The following is a 19,344-nucleotide window of genomic DNA, read 5'->3' on the forward strand; positions in this document are numbered from 1 at the left end:
GCAGCGCTTTTAAAAAACACAGTTGAGTAACAAAGAACTAATTTAGTTATAGTCAACAATTCCTTAAATGTATTAATTAGCAGAGGATTGCACCCATTAGCAACAGGATGATTAACCCCTCAGTACCCAAATAAACGGATATCAAATTAATATTAAACGTTTTTATCACAGTCTAACACACTGTCACAGGTCTGCTGTGACTGATTACCTCCCTCAAAAACGAATTTTTGAAGACCCCTGAGCTCTCTAGAGACGTCCTGGATCAAGGAGGAAGAAGCAGGAAGACTGTGCTAGAATTTTAACTGCGCAACAAGGCGCTAAAAAGAGGCCCCTCCCGCTCATTTACGACAGAGGGAGACCTGATATAACGGTTTCGATGCAGAAATATACGTTAGCCATGTGGAAAAAAATTCATGCCCAAAAGGATTTATCACCAAAGTACCTCACAAAACGAATAACATGCCAGTAAACGTTTTGAAAATAAACTTTGAATGTCATGCAAAGTTATCACTAAGCCTGCAACCAGCCGCTACCACTGCAGAAAAGGCTTAAGCATTATTTCAGTATTAACAGTATTTTCTCAGTCAAATTCTAGTCCCTAGAAAATAACTCTACTGTGCATACATTTATCAGCCTGATACCAGTCACTACTACTGCATTTAAGGCTGTACTTACATCATACGGGTAACAGCAGTATTTTCTTAGTCATTTCCATTCCCAGAAAATATTGTACTGCACATACCTCATTTGCGGGGGACCCCGCATGCTATTCCCATGTTCTGAAGTTACCCCACTCCTCAGAATGTCATAGAAAACGCAGGCAGTTTCTTCTTCCAAATACTGCCTGAGATAGAAAAACAGCACACTCCGGTGCCATTTAAAATAACAAACTTTTGATTGAAGAATAATTAAGTAAAAACTCCAACTCCTCCCGCGACCTCCTTCTTTGTTGAGGGTTGCAAGAGAATGACTGGATATGACATGTGAGGGGAGGAGCTATATAGCAGCTCTGCTTGGGTGATCCTCTTGCAACTTCCTGTTGGGGAGGAGAATATATCCCATAAGTAATGGATGACCCGTGGACTGAACACACTTAACAAGAGAAATAAATAAAATAAAATAAACGAAGAAGAAAGAATAGAAAAAGACTAGCAATATAAACATATAGGGTAAGTGAAGATGTTACAATAAATACCCTGTTGGGTATGGCCACATAGCTTGTCACCATACATTGTCTGTGTGTGTGTGTGTGTGTGTGTGTGTGTATGTATCTCTCAATGGGCAAACTGATGTTTTACAGCAGGGATGACCAACTAGCCCGAGATGCTACATGTGGCCCTTGACTGTAGTTGTTGCAGCCCTTTAGGAAAAGTAGGACTAACAAGTGCCATAGTGTTTGTGGCCCTAAGAAAAAGTGCAAGTAAAAATGTGTTCTTTGGAGTGACCATAACTCACAAGAATCCTCTAGAGGAAGAAAAGCAGACAGAAAGTACCCTGCAACTTTACCTACATCTATTATATACTTTCATATTATCTTGTTTGTTTAATAGCTATAAATTTATATATGGCCCTTAAAGGAACATGAAAGCCAAACATTTTCATTCATGATTCTGGCAGATCATACAATTTTTAACAACTTACTTATATCATCAAAATTGCTTCATTCACTTGGTATCCTTTGTTGAAGGAGAGGTAATGTACAACTGGGAGCTAGCTGAAAGCCAATGAAAAAGAGGCACGTATATGTGCGCAGCCATCAATCAGCAGTTTCTGAGCCTATCTAGGTATACTTTTTTAACCAAGGATACAAAGAGAATGAAACAAATTAAATAGAATTAAACTGAAAAGTTATTTAAAATGGCATGCTCTATTTGAATTATAAAAGAAACCATTTATATTTCATGTCCCTTTAAGGCTACTAAAATATTTATCAGCGCCCCCCCATGTGTGAGGAAGTTCACCATCACTGTTCTACAGTAAGTCAGAAAATGTATTCTTCCATAGTAATCAAGAGGAAATAAAATTAAATGCTATACCTTCTGAATTCATTCAGAACAAGATTTCTGAAAACTTCTTTTGACACGACACTAAAAGACTCCATAATCAAAAATGGTTCTGCCTCTGGAAATCTTTCTAAAAAGGAGAAAGCAATAAAATAAATTAATAATAGCACAAAAACAATCAAAGACAAACCAAACATTTCTCATAGTTATATTAGTATATTAAAAAAAACTAAGTGGAACAATTCAGCCCTGTAAACATAACCTTCCTCACTGCAGAGGTTGATAAATGTATTTCTTATGAAATAATAATAAATAAAAAAAATAGCTCTAATATTGAGGAACCATCCACAATATTTTAAGTAGCCAGTAAAAAGGTGTCTTATAATCTAAATAGTTAAGATACAGGACTACCCAAGGGTGTCTAGCTTTTGTCAGTTTCTCAACAAAATAAAAAAAAATAAAAAAAAAATATACACTTAATATTAAGTTGATACTATAAAAATAGAAATATTATGTTTTTGAAAAAAGAAATATAATTGTGTGAAATAAAGTGTGGCAATATATAGATATTTAAAAACTAAATTTCTGCTTTAGGAGTTGCTATACCATACAGATTTCTCAGCTGAAAATAAAATCAACATCAGTGCACTACTTTCATACTCAATGAGCTGCCTACAGCAGTTTGCCATCTGTTCCAACTCGGTGCCACAAGCAAACTCGCACAATTGTTTCTCCCATATAAAAATTAACTTTATTGGAAAACTTTCCATAGAGACAGACAAACTCTTCAAATCAGCACCTACATTATTAAATATATATTGTTTCCTTTGTATACAACACAAATGCTTTAGATCGTGATAACAAAACTATATCACAGTATAAAAATAAAAGAAAATATATATGCTGACAGTTTTCAAAACAGGAAGAGCCAAGAGAAAAAAATATAAATGAAATTTATGCTTATCTGATAAATGTATTTCTCTTTTGACACGGTGAGTCCACGGATCATCTAATTACTATTGGGAATATCATTCCTGCCCAGCAGGAGGCGGCAAAGAGCACCACAGCAAAGCTTTTAAAATATCACCTCCCTTCCCTCCAACCCCAGTCATTTGACTGAAGTAAAAGGAGAGAAAGGAAGCAACAAGGTGCAGAGGTGTCTGAGGTTTATAACATAACAAAAAAAAAACCTGTCTTCAAAAACAGGGCAGGCCGTGGACTCACCGTGTCAAGAAAGAAATACATTTATCAGGTAAGCATAAATGTAGTTTTCTTTCTAATGGCACAGTGAGTCTACGGATCATCTAATTACAATTGAGCATCAATACCCAAGCTAGAGGACACAGATAAGGGAGGGACAATACAGGGAACCTAAACAGAAGGCACCACTGCTTGAAGAACCTTTCTCCCAAAAGAAGCCTCTAAGGAGACAAAAGTATCAAATTTATAGAATTTTGAAAAAGTGTGAAGAGAGGACCAAGTTCCAGCCTTGCAAATCTGTTCCACAGAAGCATCATTTTTGAATGCCCAGGAAGAGGAAACAGCGCTCGTAGAATGAGCCGTAACTCTCTCAGGAGGCTGCTGTCCAGCAGTTTCATAGGCCAAGCGAATGATACTCTTCAGCCACAAAGAAATAAGTAGCCGTAGCTTTCTTCCCCTTACGTTTCCCAGAGAAAACCACAAACAGAGCAGAAGACTGACAAAAATCCTTAGTCGCCTGTAAATAGAATTTCAATGCACGCACCACGTCTAGGTTCTGCAGCAGACGCTCCTTATGAGAAGAAGGGTTAGGACATAAAGAAGGAACAACAATATCCTTATAATGTTCCGATCTGAAACCACTTTAGGGAGAAACCCTAACTTAGTACGCAAAACTACCTTATCTGATTGAAAAATAAGGTAAGGAGACTCATACTGTAATGCCGAGAGCTCTGAAACTCTACGAGCAGATGGAATAGCAACAAGAAACAAAACATTCCAAGATTTAATAATATCTAAGGAATGCATAGGCTCAAACGGAGCCTGCTGAAGAACTTTAAGAACAAGGTTAAGACTCCAGGGAGGAGTAACAGGACTGATTCTGACCAAGGCCTGACAGAAAGATTTCACGTCTGGTACATCCGCCAGACGTTTATGTAACAAAATAGACAAGTCAGATATTTGACCCTTTAAGGAACTGGTCGATAAACCCTTCTCCAAACCCTCTTGGAGAAAAGACAAAATTCTAGGAATCCGAACTCTACTCCAAGTGTAGCCTCTGGATTCACAACAATGCAGATATTTACGCCATATCTTATAGTAAATCTTCCTGGTGACAGGCTTACAAGCCTGAATCATGGTCTCAATGACCGACTCAGAAAAACCACGCTTAGATAAAATTAAGCGTTCAATCTCCAAGCAGTCAGCTTCAGAGAAACTAGATTTGGGTGAAAGAAGGGCCCTTGACATGGAAGGTCCTTCTTCAGTGGAAGTCTCTAAGGACGGAGAGATGACATCTCCACTAGATCTGCATACTAGATCCTGCGAGGCCATGCCGGTGCAATGAGGATCACCAACGCCCTCTCCTGTTTGATTCGAGCAATGACCCAAGGAAGGAGAGCGAACAGAGGAAATAGATATGCAAGACTGAAATTCCAAGGGACTGCCAGAGCATCTATCAGTACAGCTTGAGGATCCCTTGACCTTGACCCGTACCTCGGGAGCTTGGTATTCTGCCGAGATGCCATGAGATCCAGTTCCGGCTGTCCCCATTTGAGAATCAAGCTGGAAAACACTTCCGGATGGAGTTCCCACTCCCCGGGTGAAATGTCTGTCTGCTCAGAAAATCCGCTTTGCCTAACCGACAATGGAGTGTATATTCTGCTAGATAATCCGGACTCAAATTCTATATGCTGTAAATTGCAGTCCGGGAACCGTAAACACTGCTAACAACTGCAACAAAGCTATCTCCGCTCCGGAACACAGGAAGTGTTAGGAGGAAAAGGCGCGCAACAGAAAATTACCGCCTCAGCTAACCCCGCCCATCGTGAGCGTTACAAAATTAACCTCCTGGTAAGCTAAAAGTATTCTAAAGCCGCCGGGAGTAAGATAAAAAATAAAACACCACCTATTGAGCCTAAGTCTCCTCGTCCCCAGTGCCTGCCATTACTGCCGATAATAACATGATCCCCTAAGCAATAGGAGAATGTCTCTTGCCCCATAAACTGATTTTAAAGTGCCATTATTTTTCCCACATATGTTCCCAGAAAAATAAAGCCAGCACTTAACTTCAGAAATCTGCAGGCAGCAAGGCAGCTTACTAGGTTTAAGAGGCATGCTCCCTCACATGGACCTGTGGAAAAAAAACAAAGACTGAGTAATCTTACTCAGGCTTTCAAAGTTAGGGCAGCATTAAATACCTGGGTGGCGTAGTGAGGATTGAACCCCACAAGTTCCCATTGCTTAAAAGCCACCACTGCTCTACTGAAGAGACTGATATGGACTACGGCTAGACCCCAGGACAAAGCAGAACAAGCTTGCACTGCTGAAAAATAATAAAATCTTGCTTGAAGAATCTTCTTTCAAACACCTAAACTTTACCACTTCCTTGCTCTTAACGTAGGCAAAGAGAATGACTGGTGGAGGGAAGGGAGGTAATGTTTAACAGCTTTGCTGTGGTTCTCTTTGCCGCCTCCTGCTGGGCAGGAGTGATATTCCCAATAGTAAATAGATGATCCGTGGGCTCACCGTGTTATTAGAAAGAAAGTAATTTTTTAAATAAATTTTCTGAGAATATTGAAAAAGAAATACAAATCATACCTTTTAATATTTCCTCTGTTTCCAGTCTGATCTTGTTTATAGCGTCATCTCGAGAAATCTACAAGTACATAATAGTATTAGAAAAACAATGTCAAAACTGCATAAATCTATTTATACACTTGCATAACAAAGTAAACCATGATCTTTAAAGAACAAGTGTTCCGTGACTCACATTTATACATCATTCATTAAAATATATGTCACCACCTTTAAACATTGCCAAAGGGTTGTGTATTGTAATTTTATGTTACTGAGGAGTGGGAGTGAATGAATCATATTGCAAAGATACAACAAATACAAGTGGAAAAATAAAGATGCTAGCATAAACTAGCACCGAAAATAAATGTGTTAGACAATATGAGCTAGGATATATATAATTTAATAACTATTAAGCATACAAATCAACATAGCCAAAATAATAACATATCAGCCTCTTTTTCAATAATAAAAAAGGTAAAACCCCACTAAAAATTTGCAGCATTTTACGATGTTAAATTACATGCAACATAAATCATTTCCAATTCTGATAATACAAACTGAATATGAAGGAAGATTAGGTGACATGAAAATAAAAATTGCAATTTCTCAATTCAAATAGCAGTATATCTAGATAGGCTCAGGAGTTGGCATATATCTTGAGCAATATCTCTACCTATATAAAATGTGTGTGTGCACGTACAATGTATGGAGAAAAGTCTTGCTTATTCTATAAAGACATTCTAAAATGACCCAGATAATACAATCGATACCCTTAAGAAGTTATAATAAAGAATAGCTTTGTAGTGATACTAATAAAAAGAGAGTCTGCTTAAAGTATCACAGGTCAATTCAAAGTGTAAGGAACAGCACCACTTATTTTGTTCTTAAAGGGATACTAAGCCCAATTTTTTTCTTTTATGATTTTTTCTCTTTGTTCTCTTGCTATGTTTATTTGAAAAACCAGAAATGTAAGGTTAGAAGGCGGCCCATCTTTGGGTCAGCATCTGGGTAGCTCTTGCCGATTGGTGGCTATATTTAAGGCATGGAGTTCAGAGTCAACCAGCACCTCATGGAGTAGTCAGGAGACAAAAGTAACTCCAGCCTTGCATCAATTAAAAAAAAAAAAATGTACCCTCACATTAATCTTTCTGCGAATATTAAGTACTCCACACTGGAGTCAAAATGGAATGGCAATCTTGATTGTCTCTCGTGTCACCCCATTGTAATTATTTAAAAAGTAGTGGGTATCCCAGTGCTACTATCCCATACATAAATCCAATCAAATTAAATATCAAATATAAAGAAAAGTCAATTTACAGGCACTGGATTTACCAGGACAGCCTAACGCACGTTTCGCATATAGTTTTGTCAAAGGCAAATTGCAAGCTTCAATGTCAGGTATTTATTGGCACTACTGGCCAATTGGTGGAAAAAAATAATCAGGAAAAGAGCCAATCAAATCACTCAACACATTCCTGAAATCAGGTGTATAAACAATTATCCCACAATAAACACATCTTAGCTAGTATGAATATAGAGGAACCTGTTCATATTTTATCCTGCTGGCTAGATATATTCACACAATCTCTATGGGAACTTCCCAATTATACAATGAGGATTGAAAGTTACATGTAACAATACCGTGTTAACAGGATCAACATAGTAGCATATTGTGAACATCTAGAGAGACATTATACAAAGTATCTCCCCGCCCATAATCCAAACAGATCAATTATTTTCTAGCTCTTCACGTCTTGAAAGGCATGTAATATATCACATCAAAAGCTTTATATTTTATATTGTCATAATGATACTGCAATAGATTATCATATAAGATGCCGTGCCCATATCACAGTCATAACTCATCCTCATGGATACTACACTGGCACATTAAATATCAGATTTCCATTATTGTGATTAAACAGTGCACTTAAAGTGGATGTAAATTTTGATGCTAAAGTGCTCTGTTTTTAAAAATTTGATTAGAAACAGGGGCACTTTAATTAATCAAAATTTACATTTCACTCCTGTTGTGAAAAAATACTTATCTTTTAAACTTGACAGCAGCTCCAGCTTCCCCCGGTCGTCGCATGCCATTTCTGACGTCAGAAATGATGGCACGGTCATCCTCCAATAACGGCTTCCCCCCGGGGGAATCTGTGTCTGATTCAATGCCGTGAGTGTAGGAAGGCGGACTCCACGAGTGAAATGTAAATTTTGATGAATTAAAGTGCCCCCGTTTTTAATCGAATTTTTAAAAACAGAGCACTTTAGCATCAAAATTTACATTCACTTTAAAAGGGACAGTATACACCCATTTTCATATAACTGTACGTAATAGACATTACTATAAAGAATAATATGCACATATATAGATATAAAAATCCAGTATAAAACCGTTTAAAACCTTACTTAGAAGCTCCCAGTTTAGCTCTGTTTAAATGGTTACTGGAATATCAATATCAGACTCCCCCCTTCCCCTTCCTTTGCATATGAAAAGACTAGGGTGACCATATTGCCGCTTTAAAAAGGGGCACATATGAAAAATACATGTCAGGGCTGTTTAGGGAAATGTTTTGTATAAGAACCCTGACATATGTATTTTTCATATGTGTCCCTTTTTAAAGCTGCAATATGGTCACCCTAGAAAAGACCCTTTACACAAACAGAAGCAAACTGGAGTAGGTATATGTCGGTATTCTCCTAAAACTTTGGGGCTTGGTTAGGAGTCTGAAAATCAGAGCAATGTTATTTAAAAATAAGCAAAACTATCCATTTAAATAAAAAAAAAAAACTGTATAGGCTATATAAATGGATCACCTACAAAACATTTATGCACAGAAAAATCTAGTGTATAATGTCCCTTTAACACTATGATCTCACCACTGTGAGATAGTATAAATCTTTTGATCTCATTATCCTGCTGTCTTAACATTAAAAAGGTAAATAAAGTGTGTCCTCATGTGTTAACCCAGTGTGTGTACTGCACGCCAAGCATCAGAGGATTCAAATTCATATAGGTTATATTTGCTTCTAAAAAGCAGGGTGTCCCAGGTCATACAATGTTGTCTTTTATACTTTCACAAAAAAGCAAGCATACACCCACATCCTATTGCACACCATCACCCTCTAGTGGTTATTTATCATATAGGTTCTTTTTTTCTACGTTTTTTTTCTTAATAGACAATTCCATGTAGTGGGTATTTTATATAACATCTCTGAATAAAACTGTATATACAAAAATGTAAAACAAGAATGTATGTAGCATTATTATGTACAAGCAAAGGTGCAATAATAAAAATGTTAACATATTAAAACATTTTTCTTTTGCACTTTTATATCCCTTTAACGTGTTACCACCACATTTTTTACTGTGTCCAGTGGTCAACAAAACTTAACAACCCAGAAATATTTCCCCTTCTAAAAACATAATACTAATGGAACACTGTGTCAAAGAACAAGGTTTCAATTCATTTAAGCATTAATATAGTATGGGTACATTTCACCAAGTTTTTGTTTATAGTATTTTACTTTAGGACAAAGCTGGAAATGAAAAAAAGAAACTGCCATTTTACAAGTGACTTACTTTATCATGTGTGAAATCAGTAAATACTGCATATATTTTTTCAGATGAATATCTGGTAAAATAAAAAAATAAATAAATATTAAATTAGCAGAATAATTCATTTTGCTCAGGTTAAAAAAATAACCAGTACATACCAAGTAAAAAAAGTCTAGTGTTGCTGGTTTTAGGTTAATTTTAAAAAATTCCATAACACCCGTGAGCTAATTTTTTTTATTCATGTAATATACCAGACATAAAATAGCATAAATTAAGAATGTATTGGCAATTTTAACATGTAATGAATTATCAATTGTTTATTCTCAAATATAGGAATTGAGCAATTTGGAATCTTGTTATAAACACTAGTTTTCAGGTGCACTAAAGTTATACCTAAGGGCATCTGCACGTATTTGTTGAGATTCACTATTTAGGCATATTCCAATAATGTTTAAAAGCAGCAAATGGCAAATGAATATGCAACTTTAGTGCCAGCGACAGATTTTTATTTTATTTTTAATTTCTTTTAGAAATAAATATCAATTGCTCATTGTCAAAAAGTGTATTCAAATACCTCTTACTTTTGTATAAAAATTGTAAGCAAATTATGTACCCTAGGTTTTCTTCAAAATGGTACAAACTTTGCTAAACCAACTACAGAATTTGCTTTTTGGCCTCTCTAAGAAGCATGAGACAACTACATTTTTTATTTAAAAAAAAAAGAAAAAAAAAGTTCAATGTCCCTTTAAAAGGGACATGAAACCCAGAATTTTTATTTCATGATTCAGCTAGATACAATTTTAATCAACTTTCCAATTTACTTCTATTATCTTTTTTTTATTATATTTCTTTATTATTTGAGACACATTTGTGATAATACAATCATAGTTCAGAGACTTGGTCATTTTAAGACATGCATTACCTTTTGTTTCCAATTAGGACACAACATATATATACATACAAAGAAAATTAAACATCATTTTGTTTTCAAATTTGTCTCTCATTTTTTTTTTTCTGTTAACCCAAATGTGCTACTCACATTTTCATTTATATAAAACAAATTCTACGAAGAGAGAAGAAAAGAAGAAAAAAAAAAAAAACACCCTCCCCTTCACCCCCTCATCAAGGCCTGTCCGATCTTGACCTAAAATATAACTCATCTAGCCTAGAGTCTCCAAAAATGAACACTCCTGTCCCTGATATTTCAAAATCCCTTTCTTGCTAGTACTTCATCACATAGAGTATTAAACTTCTCTAAACGAGGAGTACCAATTTACTGGAAATATGTCTAATATAGCTAGTTCTGCAAATGTCTCAGAACTTAAAAAAGGATATAGAATTTGTTTCTGAATCTGTAATGTGTATGTTTTAATTATAGGTAACCATCCTAATATAAATCTTTTTATTTTATGTTCCTTAACATTCTTCATATGAAATGATTCAAATACAATATGATTTTGAATTTCCTTAATTATCCTGGCCAATGAGGGTGCCGCTGTAGATTTCCATTTTTTTACGACCAAATGTCTTACCAGTAGTATAAGCATATTTAAAATTTTAACTTGTAATCCTAGATCAGTTGTATACCTTTTTAAAAGAATGGCTGTTTCCATGTCGATATATATATTTGAATTGTAAAGTTTATGTATCCAAAAAACTAACTTCTCCAACACCTGCTTCATTTTAGGACAAAGATAAAACATATGACATATGTCTGCCTTCAAAAAATTACACTGAGGACAACTAGCAATTTGTGCTGGATACATTTTCGCTAATCGGGCAGGGGTTAGATAAAAATTATTAATAAGTTTAAAATGGGATTCTTTCCAGCTCATAGGTATAGCTAACTTCCTTGTAGTCAAAAAGCTTGCATTCATTCTTGATAAATCTAAATTAGGAAAATTACATTTCCAGTTATCATAGGTTTTATTCAAGGAAATAAGGCTTTGCTTGGCGAGTAAAATATCATATAGCAAAGAGATAGACGTAGAGCCTGCTATATATTGATGTAGATATACTTTAATCTCTGTCCATTCCTTAAATTGATTCCTATCCCTTCTCATATCCTCTATAAAATGTCTTACTTGCAAATAGGCAAAAAAACTAGTTCTGGGTAATTCAAATTGTAGTAAGAGGGTTTTGAAAGAGATGACACACCAGTCATTCGTTAATAACTGACCAATATAATTAAATCCTTTATCTGCCCATTTTCTAAAGATATCTTGATTAATTCCTGGTGTAAAATTAGGATTACCCATAATAGGAAGGAAATCTGAATAATATGGATCCATATCCAGTATGCTACACAATTTATACCAAGCTATGATAATATTCTTAAAAGATATTAAGCAGTCTACATTCCTCGGGAGTACTTTCAAAGGGCAATATAAGATCGCTTTCAGAGAAAAAGGATATACAAAAAAGCTCTCGATATCATTCGATGAAACCATATTTATATCCATCATCTACTCAATTGCTATTTTAGCTAAAAAGGCCATATTATAGAGATGAATATCTGGTACAGCAAGACCTGCCATTCTATAGGGTTGGGTCATCTTTTTTTAACGCTATTCTTGTTTTTTTGTCTTTCCAGATAAAATTAGAAAAGGCAGAGTTAATTCTCCGTCGGTCATGAGTATTAATAAAAAGAGGAAGGTTTTGCAGTAGATATAATAGTCTAGGGAAAACAATAGTTTTAATTAGATTTACTCGGGCTGATATTGAAAGGGGAAGAGATACCCATAACTTTAAGTCTGAAATAATTTTTTGAATCAAGGGACAAAAATTTTCTGCATACCACTTATTAGGATTGGGACTGAGCTTAATGCCTAAGTAATTAAGGGTTTCTGTGGTTTTAAACAGGATCTGTTGCAGACTAGTATTAGTTTTATTTAACCACATAATTTCACTCTTATTACAATTTATATTATACCCGGAAAATGATGCAAAAAACTGTAAGGTGTCTACTATTAATGGAATTGACTGGGTAGTATTCTGAAGAAAAATCAATAAGTCATCTGCATACAGTAGTATTTTTAGCCTACTCGCACCTAGCTTTATTCCTGATATTATATCCCTAAGCCATATTGCAAGAGGCTCTATGGCTAAATTAAACAATAGTGGCGAAAGCGGGCAACCCTGTCTCGTGCCTCTACCCATTATAATTTTTGATGAAAGAGACCCGTTCACCAACAGATAAGAAATAGGATTCTTATAAAGATTACGTATAAAACCCAGAAATTGGTTTTGGAGTCCAAATTTTGATACTGAACTAAATAGATATTCCCAATTAATCGAATCAAACGCCTTTTCGGCATCAAGTGTAAGGATTGCTAGATCCTGCATCAATTGGGGATTCCTTGTTCCATTTATAGACCATATGTAATCCAGATATGTAACAAGTTTTCGAAGAGTTCCTATTTATCATAAAACCAGTTTGATCTGGATGAATGATATCAGTGAGACAATGAGCAAGCCTACCAGCTATTATAGAAGTTAATATTTTATAATCAGCATTTAACACTGATATGGGCCTAAATGAGGCAGGATCTTCCGGGTCTTTCCCTTTTTTAAATATTAAAGATATATTGGCTGCGGAAAAATAATTTGAGATGGGCTTGTTTGAAGTGAAATAATTATTATAAAGCTTTTGTAAAATAGGTGATATGTCCTCCTGCGGCTTTATTCGGTTTAGCTTTTTTTATTGCCTCAGTCACTTCTTCCAATGATATAGGAGCATTTAATAGGTTTAAATTTTCCTGAGTTATTTTCGGGATTTGAATTTTAGCCCAAAATTCTTCCTGATTTACTGAATCACTTTTTTTCTCAGAATATAAATTCTGATAGTAGTCATAAAAAACCCTCATAATATCTGTGTTATCCGTAAATCTTGTCTCTCTCTCCTTAATTGCGAGTATATAGTTTTTTTTTTCTGTTTCTAACATTGATAAATATTTAGCTGAACATCCATGAAAAGCCCTAAAATGCATATTAAGTCGAATATTCTCCTCTTGAGCTTTTTGTTTTAATATTATATCCCTTTCCTGCCTAGCCTTAATATATTTTCCCCAGTTTTCATTACTATGATTATTAAAAAATCTCCTGTATGCATTCCTGACACCATTCATCATTTGCTTTTCAATCATATTTGCTTTTTTCTTTCTAGCATAAACATAAGCACCAATCTCTCCTCTCAAGACAGCCTAGAGGCCTCCCAAAAATTTTCAATCAAATTATATTGCGCTATATTCAATGTACAATAATCTTTCCACTTCTGCCTTAACCAGTTATTAAATCTAAGATTATAATATAGATATCTAGGGAAGTAGAAGGTATTTACTTTGTCTTTAACTTTCACCAATGTATCAAAATGAAGCGATATAATAGCATGGTCGGAGATCATTATATCGTTTATAGACGTCTGAGATTTAACAATAGAAAGGGATTCCGAAATAAAAATATAATCTATTCGTGAAAATGTTTTAAAGGACTTAGATTCGCAAGTGAATTTAATTTTATCAGGATTCTTAGCCCTCCAAATATCGATTTTAAATGAGTACAGAAATTTTTAAAATATTTAGCCTGCTTATTATATCGGGCACGATGATCTACGTTCAATCTCTCTAGGTCAGGATATAAACACATATTAAAATCTCCAGCTACAATGAGATTATATTTAATATATGGAAATAATTTAGCTTTCATATTATCCCAGAAAGAGGGGGAGAATCCATTAGGACCATATATATTACATAATATTAATTTTGTATTATTTATTTGGACTTGTACAATAATATATCTAGCCTCTACATCTATCTCAATGCATGTAACACTATACGTCAAATATTTATTAAATAGAATCGCCACCCCACTTTTTCTACCTATACAGGGAGCTCCTATAACTTCTCCCACCCATTTTGATTTCAACTTAACTATTTCCCTATCTTTTAAGTGGGTTTCTTGGAGGAAGGCAATACTTGGTGACGATTTACCTAACGTTTTTATAATCAATTTACGTTTAGCCGGGGAAGAAATACCCCCCACATTCCAGGATAATATCTTAAAATATTTACAAAACTCTATCATAAACCCGTATTTAGAATCCTATCTTCCAAGGCACAGGGGGGAAGGGGGGGGGAGGGAAAAAGAGGGAAGAGAGAGAAAAAGAAAAAAAAAGAAAGAAGAAAAAAAAAAAAAAAAAAAAGGCAGGGACATAAAATAAAATCCATATAACCTTACAGATCTTTTTATCCTAATTTTTTATTGCGATTGGGGTCTCTCTCTAGTTCTGTAGGGGATCAAGGTTAGCTATAAACTCCTTAGCTTCCATTATAGTGTTTATGTTTTTCTTTGTACCATCCTTTTCTATAATAATTCTAGCAGGATAAACCATGTGTGCTTTTATACCTCTGTCTATCAATTGTGAACAATAGGGGGCCATATTTCTCCTCTTTGAGGAAGTCTCGTTCGAGAAATCTTGGAATATAAAGACTTTTATTGGCAATAGTGAATGTGTCAATTTTCCTATATAGCTTAAGCAGCTCAACTTTATCTTGAAACCTCAAAACCTTGAATATGCAGACTTTATTTCTTAAAGAACCATCTTCGTTATATTTCCTTGGACCTACCCTGTGTGCTCTATCTGCAAAGGTAGTTTAGAGGGAGGAAATCCCAATAGCTGGGATAAAGTGTTAGAGGCGAAATTCAACATATTTTCAAACTCTGCTGTCTCTGGGAGACCTACTACTCTTAAATTATTCCGCCTGGAGCGATCCTCAATATTCTCCAGGCGAGATTGTAAATTTTTGATCTTGGAATCTTGTTTAGCCAATATATTATCATGGTTATTTACCAAGTCTTCCACATCTGAAATTCTATTCTCCGCTTCTGTTAGCCTTGCAGAGAATTGCTTTACTTCAGTAGTAAGCATGTCTAAATTTATATTGATATTAGAGAGGTCTTTTTTAATTGCCTCAAATTGAGGTGTAAAGAGCAAATTTATTTAGGCGATCAATATTTGAGGGTCATTTAAAGATTCATTAGTAGTCTCATTACTGACCTCTGGCATTTTATTACTTTTCTTTTCTCTTGATTTGGAAGGCATTATTGGTGAACTTTGTCTACTTACTTCTATTATCTAATGTGCTTTGTACTCTTGGTATCTTTTGTTGAAAAGCATACATTGGTAGGCTCAGGAGCTAACTCCTGATTGGTGGCTGCACATAAATGCCATTTGTTATTGGTTTACCTATGTGTTCAGCAGGAACCCAGTAGTGCAATGCTGCTCCTTCAATAAAGGATAGCCAGATAATGAGTCAAAATTGATAATGGAAGTGAATAAGAATTATTTTTTTTTAATTATTATTTTTTTTTTTAATATATGTTCTTTCTGAAAAATAAAAAACAGAATTTATGTTTACCTGATAAATTTCTTTCTCCAACGGTGTGTCCGGTCCACGGCGTCATCCTTACTTGTGGGATATTCTCTTCCCCAACAGGAAATGGCAAAGAGCCCAGCAAAGCTGGTCACATGATCCCTCCTAGGCTCCGCCTACCCCAGTCATTCGACCGACGTTAAGGAGGAATATTTGCATAGGAGAAACCATATGGTACCGTGGTGACTGTAGTTAAAGAAAATAAAATATCAGACCTGATTAAAAAAACCAGGGCGGGCCGTGGACCGGACACACCGTTGGAGAAAGAAATTTATCAGGTAAACATAAATTCTGTTTTCTCCAACATAGGTGTGTCCGGTCCACGGCGTCATCCTTACTTGTGGGAACCAATACCAAAGCTTTAGGACACGGATGAAGGGAGGGAGCAAATCAGGTCACCTAAATGGAAGGCACCACGGCTTGCAAAACCTTTCTCCCAAAAATAGCCTCAGAAGAAGCAAAAGTATCAAACTTGTAAAATTTGGTAAAAGTGTGCAGTGAAGACCAAGTCGCTGCCCTACATATCTGATCAACAGAAGCCTCGTTCTTGAAGGCCCATGTGGAAGCCACAGCCCTAGTGGAATGAGCTGTGATTCTTTCGGGAGGCTGCCGTCCGGCAGTCTCGTAAGCCAATCTGATGATGCTTTTAATCCAAAAAGAGAGAGAGGTAGAAGTTGCTTTTTGACCTCTCCTTTTACCTGAATAAACAACAAACAAGGAAGATGTTTGTCTAAAATCCTTTGTAGCATCTAAATAGAATTTTAGAGCGCGAACAACATCCAAATTGTGCAACAAACGTTCCTTCTTTGAAACTGGTTTTGGACACAGAGAAGGTACGATAATCTCCTGGTTAATGTTTTTGTTAGAAACAACTTTTGGAAGAAAACCAGGTTTAGTACGTAAAACCACCTTATCTGCATGGAACACCAGATAAGGAGGAGAACACTGCAGAGCAGATAATTCTGAGACTCTTCTAGCAGAAGAAATCGCAACTAAAAACAAAACTTTCCAAGATAATAACTTAATATCAACGGAATGTAAGGGTTCAAACGGAACCCCCTGAAGAACTGAAAGAACTAAATTGAGACTCCAAGGAGGAGTCAAAGGTTTGTAAACAGGCTTGATTCTAACCAGAGCCTGAACAAAGGCTTGAACATCTGGCACAGCTGCCAGCTTTTTGTGAAGTAATACCGACAAGGCAGAAATCTGTCCCTTCAGGGAACTTGCAGATAATCCTTTCTCCAATCCTTCTTGAAGGAAGGATAGAATCCTAGGAATCTTAACCTTGTCCCAAGGGAATCCTTTAGATTCACACCAACAGATATATTTTTTCCAAATTTTGTGGTAAATCTTTCTAGTCACAGGCTTTCTGGCCTGAACAAGAGTATCGATCACAGAATCTGAGAATCCTCGCTTCGATAAAATCAAGCGTTCAATCTCCAAGCAGTCAGCTGGAGTGAAACCAGATTCGGATGTTCGAACGGACCCTGAACAAGAAGGTCTCGTCTCAAAGGTAGCTTCCAAGGTGGAGCCGATGACATATTCACCAGATCTGCATACCAAGTCCTGCGTGGCCACGCAGGAGCTATCAAGATCACCGACGCCCTCTCCTGCTTGATCCTGGCTATCAGCCTGGGGATGAGAGGAAATGGCGGGAACACATAAGCTAGTTTGAAGGTCCAAGGTGCTACTAGTGCATCCACTAGAGCCGCCTTGGGATCCCTGGATCTGGCCCCGTAGCAAGGAACTTTGAAGTTCTGACGAGAGGCCATCAGATCCATGTCTGGAATGCCCCACAGGTGAGTGACTCGGGCAAAGATTTCCGGATGGAGTTCCCACTCCCCCGGATGCAATGTCTGACGACTCAGAAAATCCGCTTCCCAATTTTCCACTCCTGGGATGTGGATAGCAGACAGGTGGCAGGAGTGAGACTCCGCCCAAAGAATAATTTTGGTTACTTCTTCCATCGCTAGGGAACTCCTTGTTCCCCCCTGATGGTTGATGTACGCCACAGTCGTCATGTTGTCTGATTGAAACCGTATGAACCTGGTCCTCGCAAGCTGGGGCCAGGCCTGGAGCGCATTGAATATCGCTCTCAGTTCCAGAATATTTATCGGTAGAAGAGATTCTTCCCGAGACCAAAGACCCTGAGCTTTCAGGGATCCCCAGACCGCGCCCCAGCCTATCAGACTGGCGTCGGTCGTGACAATGACCCACTCTGGTCTGTGGAACATCATCCCTTGAGACAGATTGTCCAGGGACAGCCACCAACGGAGTGAGTCTCTGGTCCTCTGATTTACTTGTATCTTCGGAGACAAGTCTGTATAGTCCCCATTCCACTGACTGAGCATGCACAGTTGTAATGGTCTTAGATGAATGCGCGCAAAAGGAACTATGTCCATCGCCGCCACCATCAACCCGATCACTTCCATGCACTGAGCTATGGAAGGAAGAGGAACGGAATGAAGTATCCGACAAGAGTCCAGAAGCTTTGTTTTTCTGGCCTCTGTTAGAAAGATCCTCATTTCTAAGGAGTCTATAATTGTTCCCAAGAAGGGAACCCTTGTTGACGGGGATAGAGAACTCTTTTCCACGTTCACTTTCCAGCCGTGAGATCTGAGAAAGGCCAGGACAATGTCCGTGTGAGCCTTTGCTTGAGGAAGGGACGACGCTTGAATCAGAATGTCGTCCAGGTAAGGTACTACTGCAATGCCCCTTGGTCTTAGCACCGCTAGAAGGGACCCTAGTACCTTTGTGAAAATCCTTGGAGCAGTGGCTAATCCGAAAGGAAGCGCCACGAACTGGTAATGTTTGTCCAGGAATGCAAACCTTAGGAACCGATGATGTTCCTTGTGGATAGGAATATGTAGATACGCATCCTTTAAATCCACCGTGGTCATAAATTGACCTTCCTGGATGGAAGGAAGGATAGTTCGAATGGTTTCCATCTTGAACGATGGGACCTTGAGAAATTTGTTTAAGATCTTGAGATCTAGGATTGGTCTGAACGTTCCCTCTTTTTTGGGAACTATGAACAGATTGGAGTAGAACCCCATCCCTTGTTCTCTTAATGGAACAGGATGAATCACTCCCATTTTTAACAGGTCTTCTACACAATGTAAGAACGCCTGTCTTTTTATGTGGTCTGAAGACAACTGCGACTTGTGGAACCTCCCCCTTGGGGGAAGTCCCTTGAATTCCAGAAGATAACCCTGGGAGACTATTTCTAGCGCCCAAGGATCCAGAACATCTCTTGCCCAAGCCTGAGCGAAGAGAGAGAGTCTGCCCCCCACCAGATCCGGTCCCGGATCGGGGGCCAATATTTCATGCTGTCTTGGTAGCAGTGGCAGGTTTCTTGGCCTGCTTTCCCTTGTTCCAGCCTTGCATTGGTCTCCAAGCTGGCTTGGCCTGAGAAGTATTACCCTCTTGCTTAGAGGACGTAGCACCTTGGGCTGGTCCGTTTTTACGAAAGGGACGAAAATTAGGTCTATTTTTTGCCTTGAAGGGCCGATCCTGAGGAAGGGCGTGGCCCTTACCCCCAGTGATATCAGATATAATCTCTTTCAAG

The 19,344-nt window shown here is 37.2% G+C and overlaps 1 protein-coding gene across 1 annotated transcript in view; it reads right to left on the reverse strand.

Moving 5' to 3' along the window:
- The window catches only part of PNPT1 (polyribonucleotide nucleotidyltransferase 1), a gene marked incomplete at its 3' end in the record, with an annotated part of 233,635 nt that overhangs the window by 188,163 nt on the left and 26,128 nt on the right, over window positions 1–19,344 (reverse strand). The window contains 3 exon segments of the mRNA XM_053712023.1: window positions 2,037–2,133; window positions 5,802–5,859; window positions 9,367–9,418. Coding sequence (XP_053567998.1) covers window positions 2,037–2,133; window positions 5,802–5,859; window positions 9,367–9,418 — 207 coding nt within the window.

This window comes from Bombina bombina, chromosome 4, assembly GCF_027579735.1.
Source record: "Bombina bombina isolate aBomBom1 chromosome 4, aBomBom1.pri, whole genome shotgun sequence".
Classification (NCBI taxonomy): domain Eukaryota; kingdom Metazoa; phylum Chordata; class Amphibia; order Anura; family Bombinatoridae; genus Bombina; species Bombina bombina.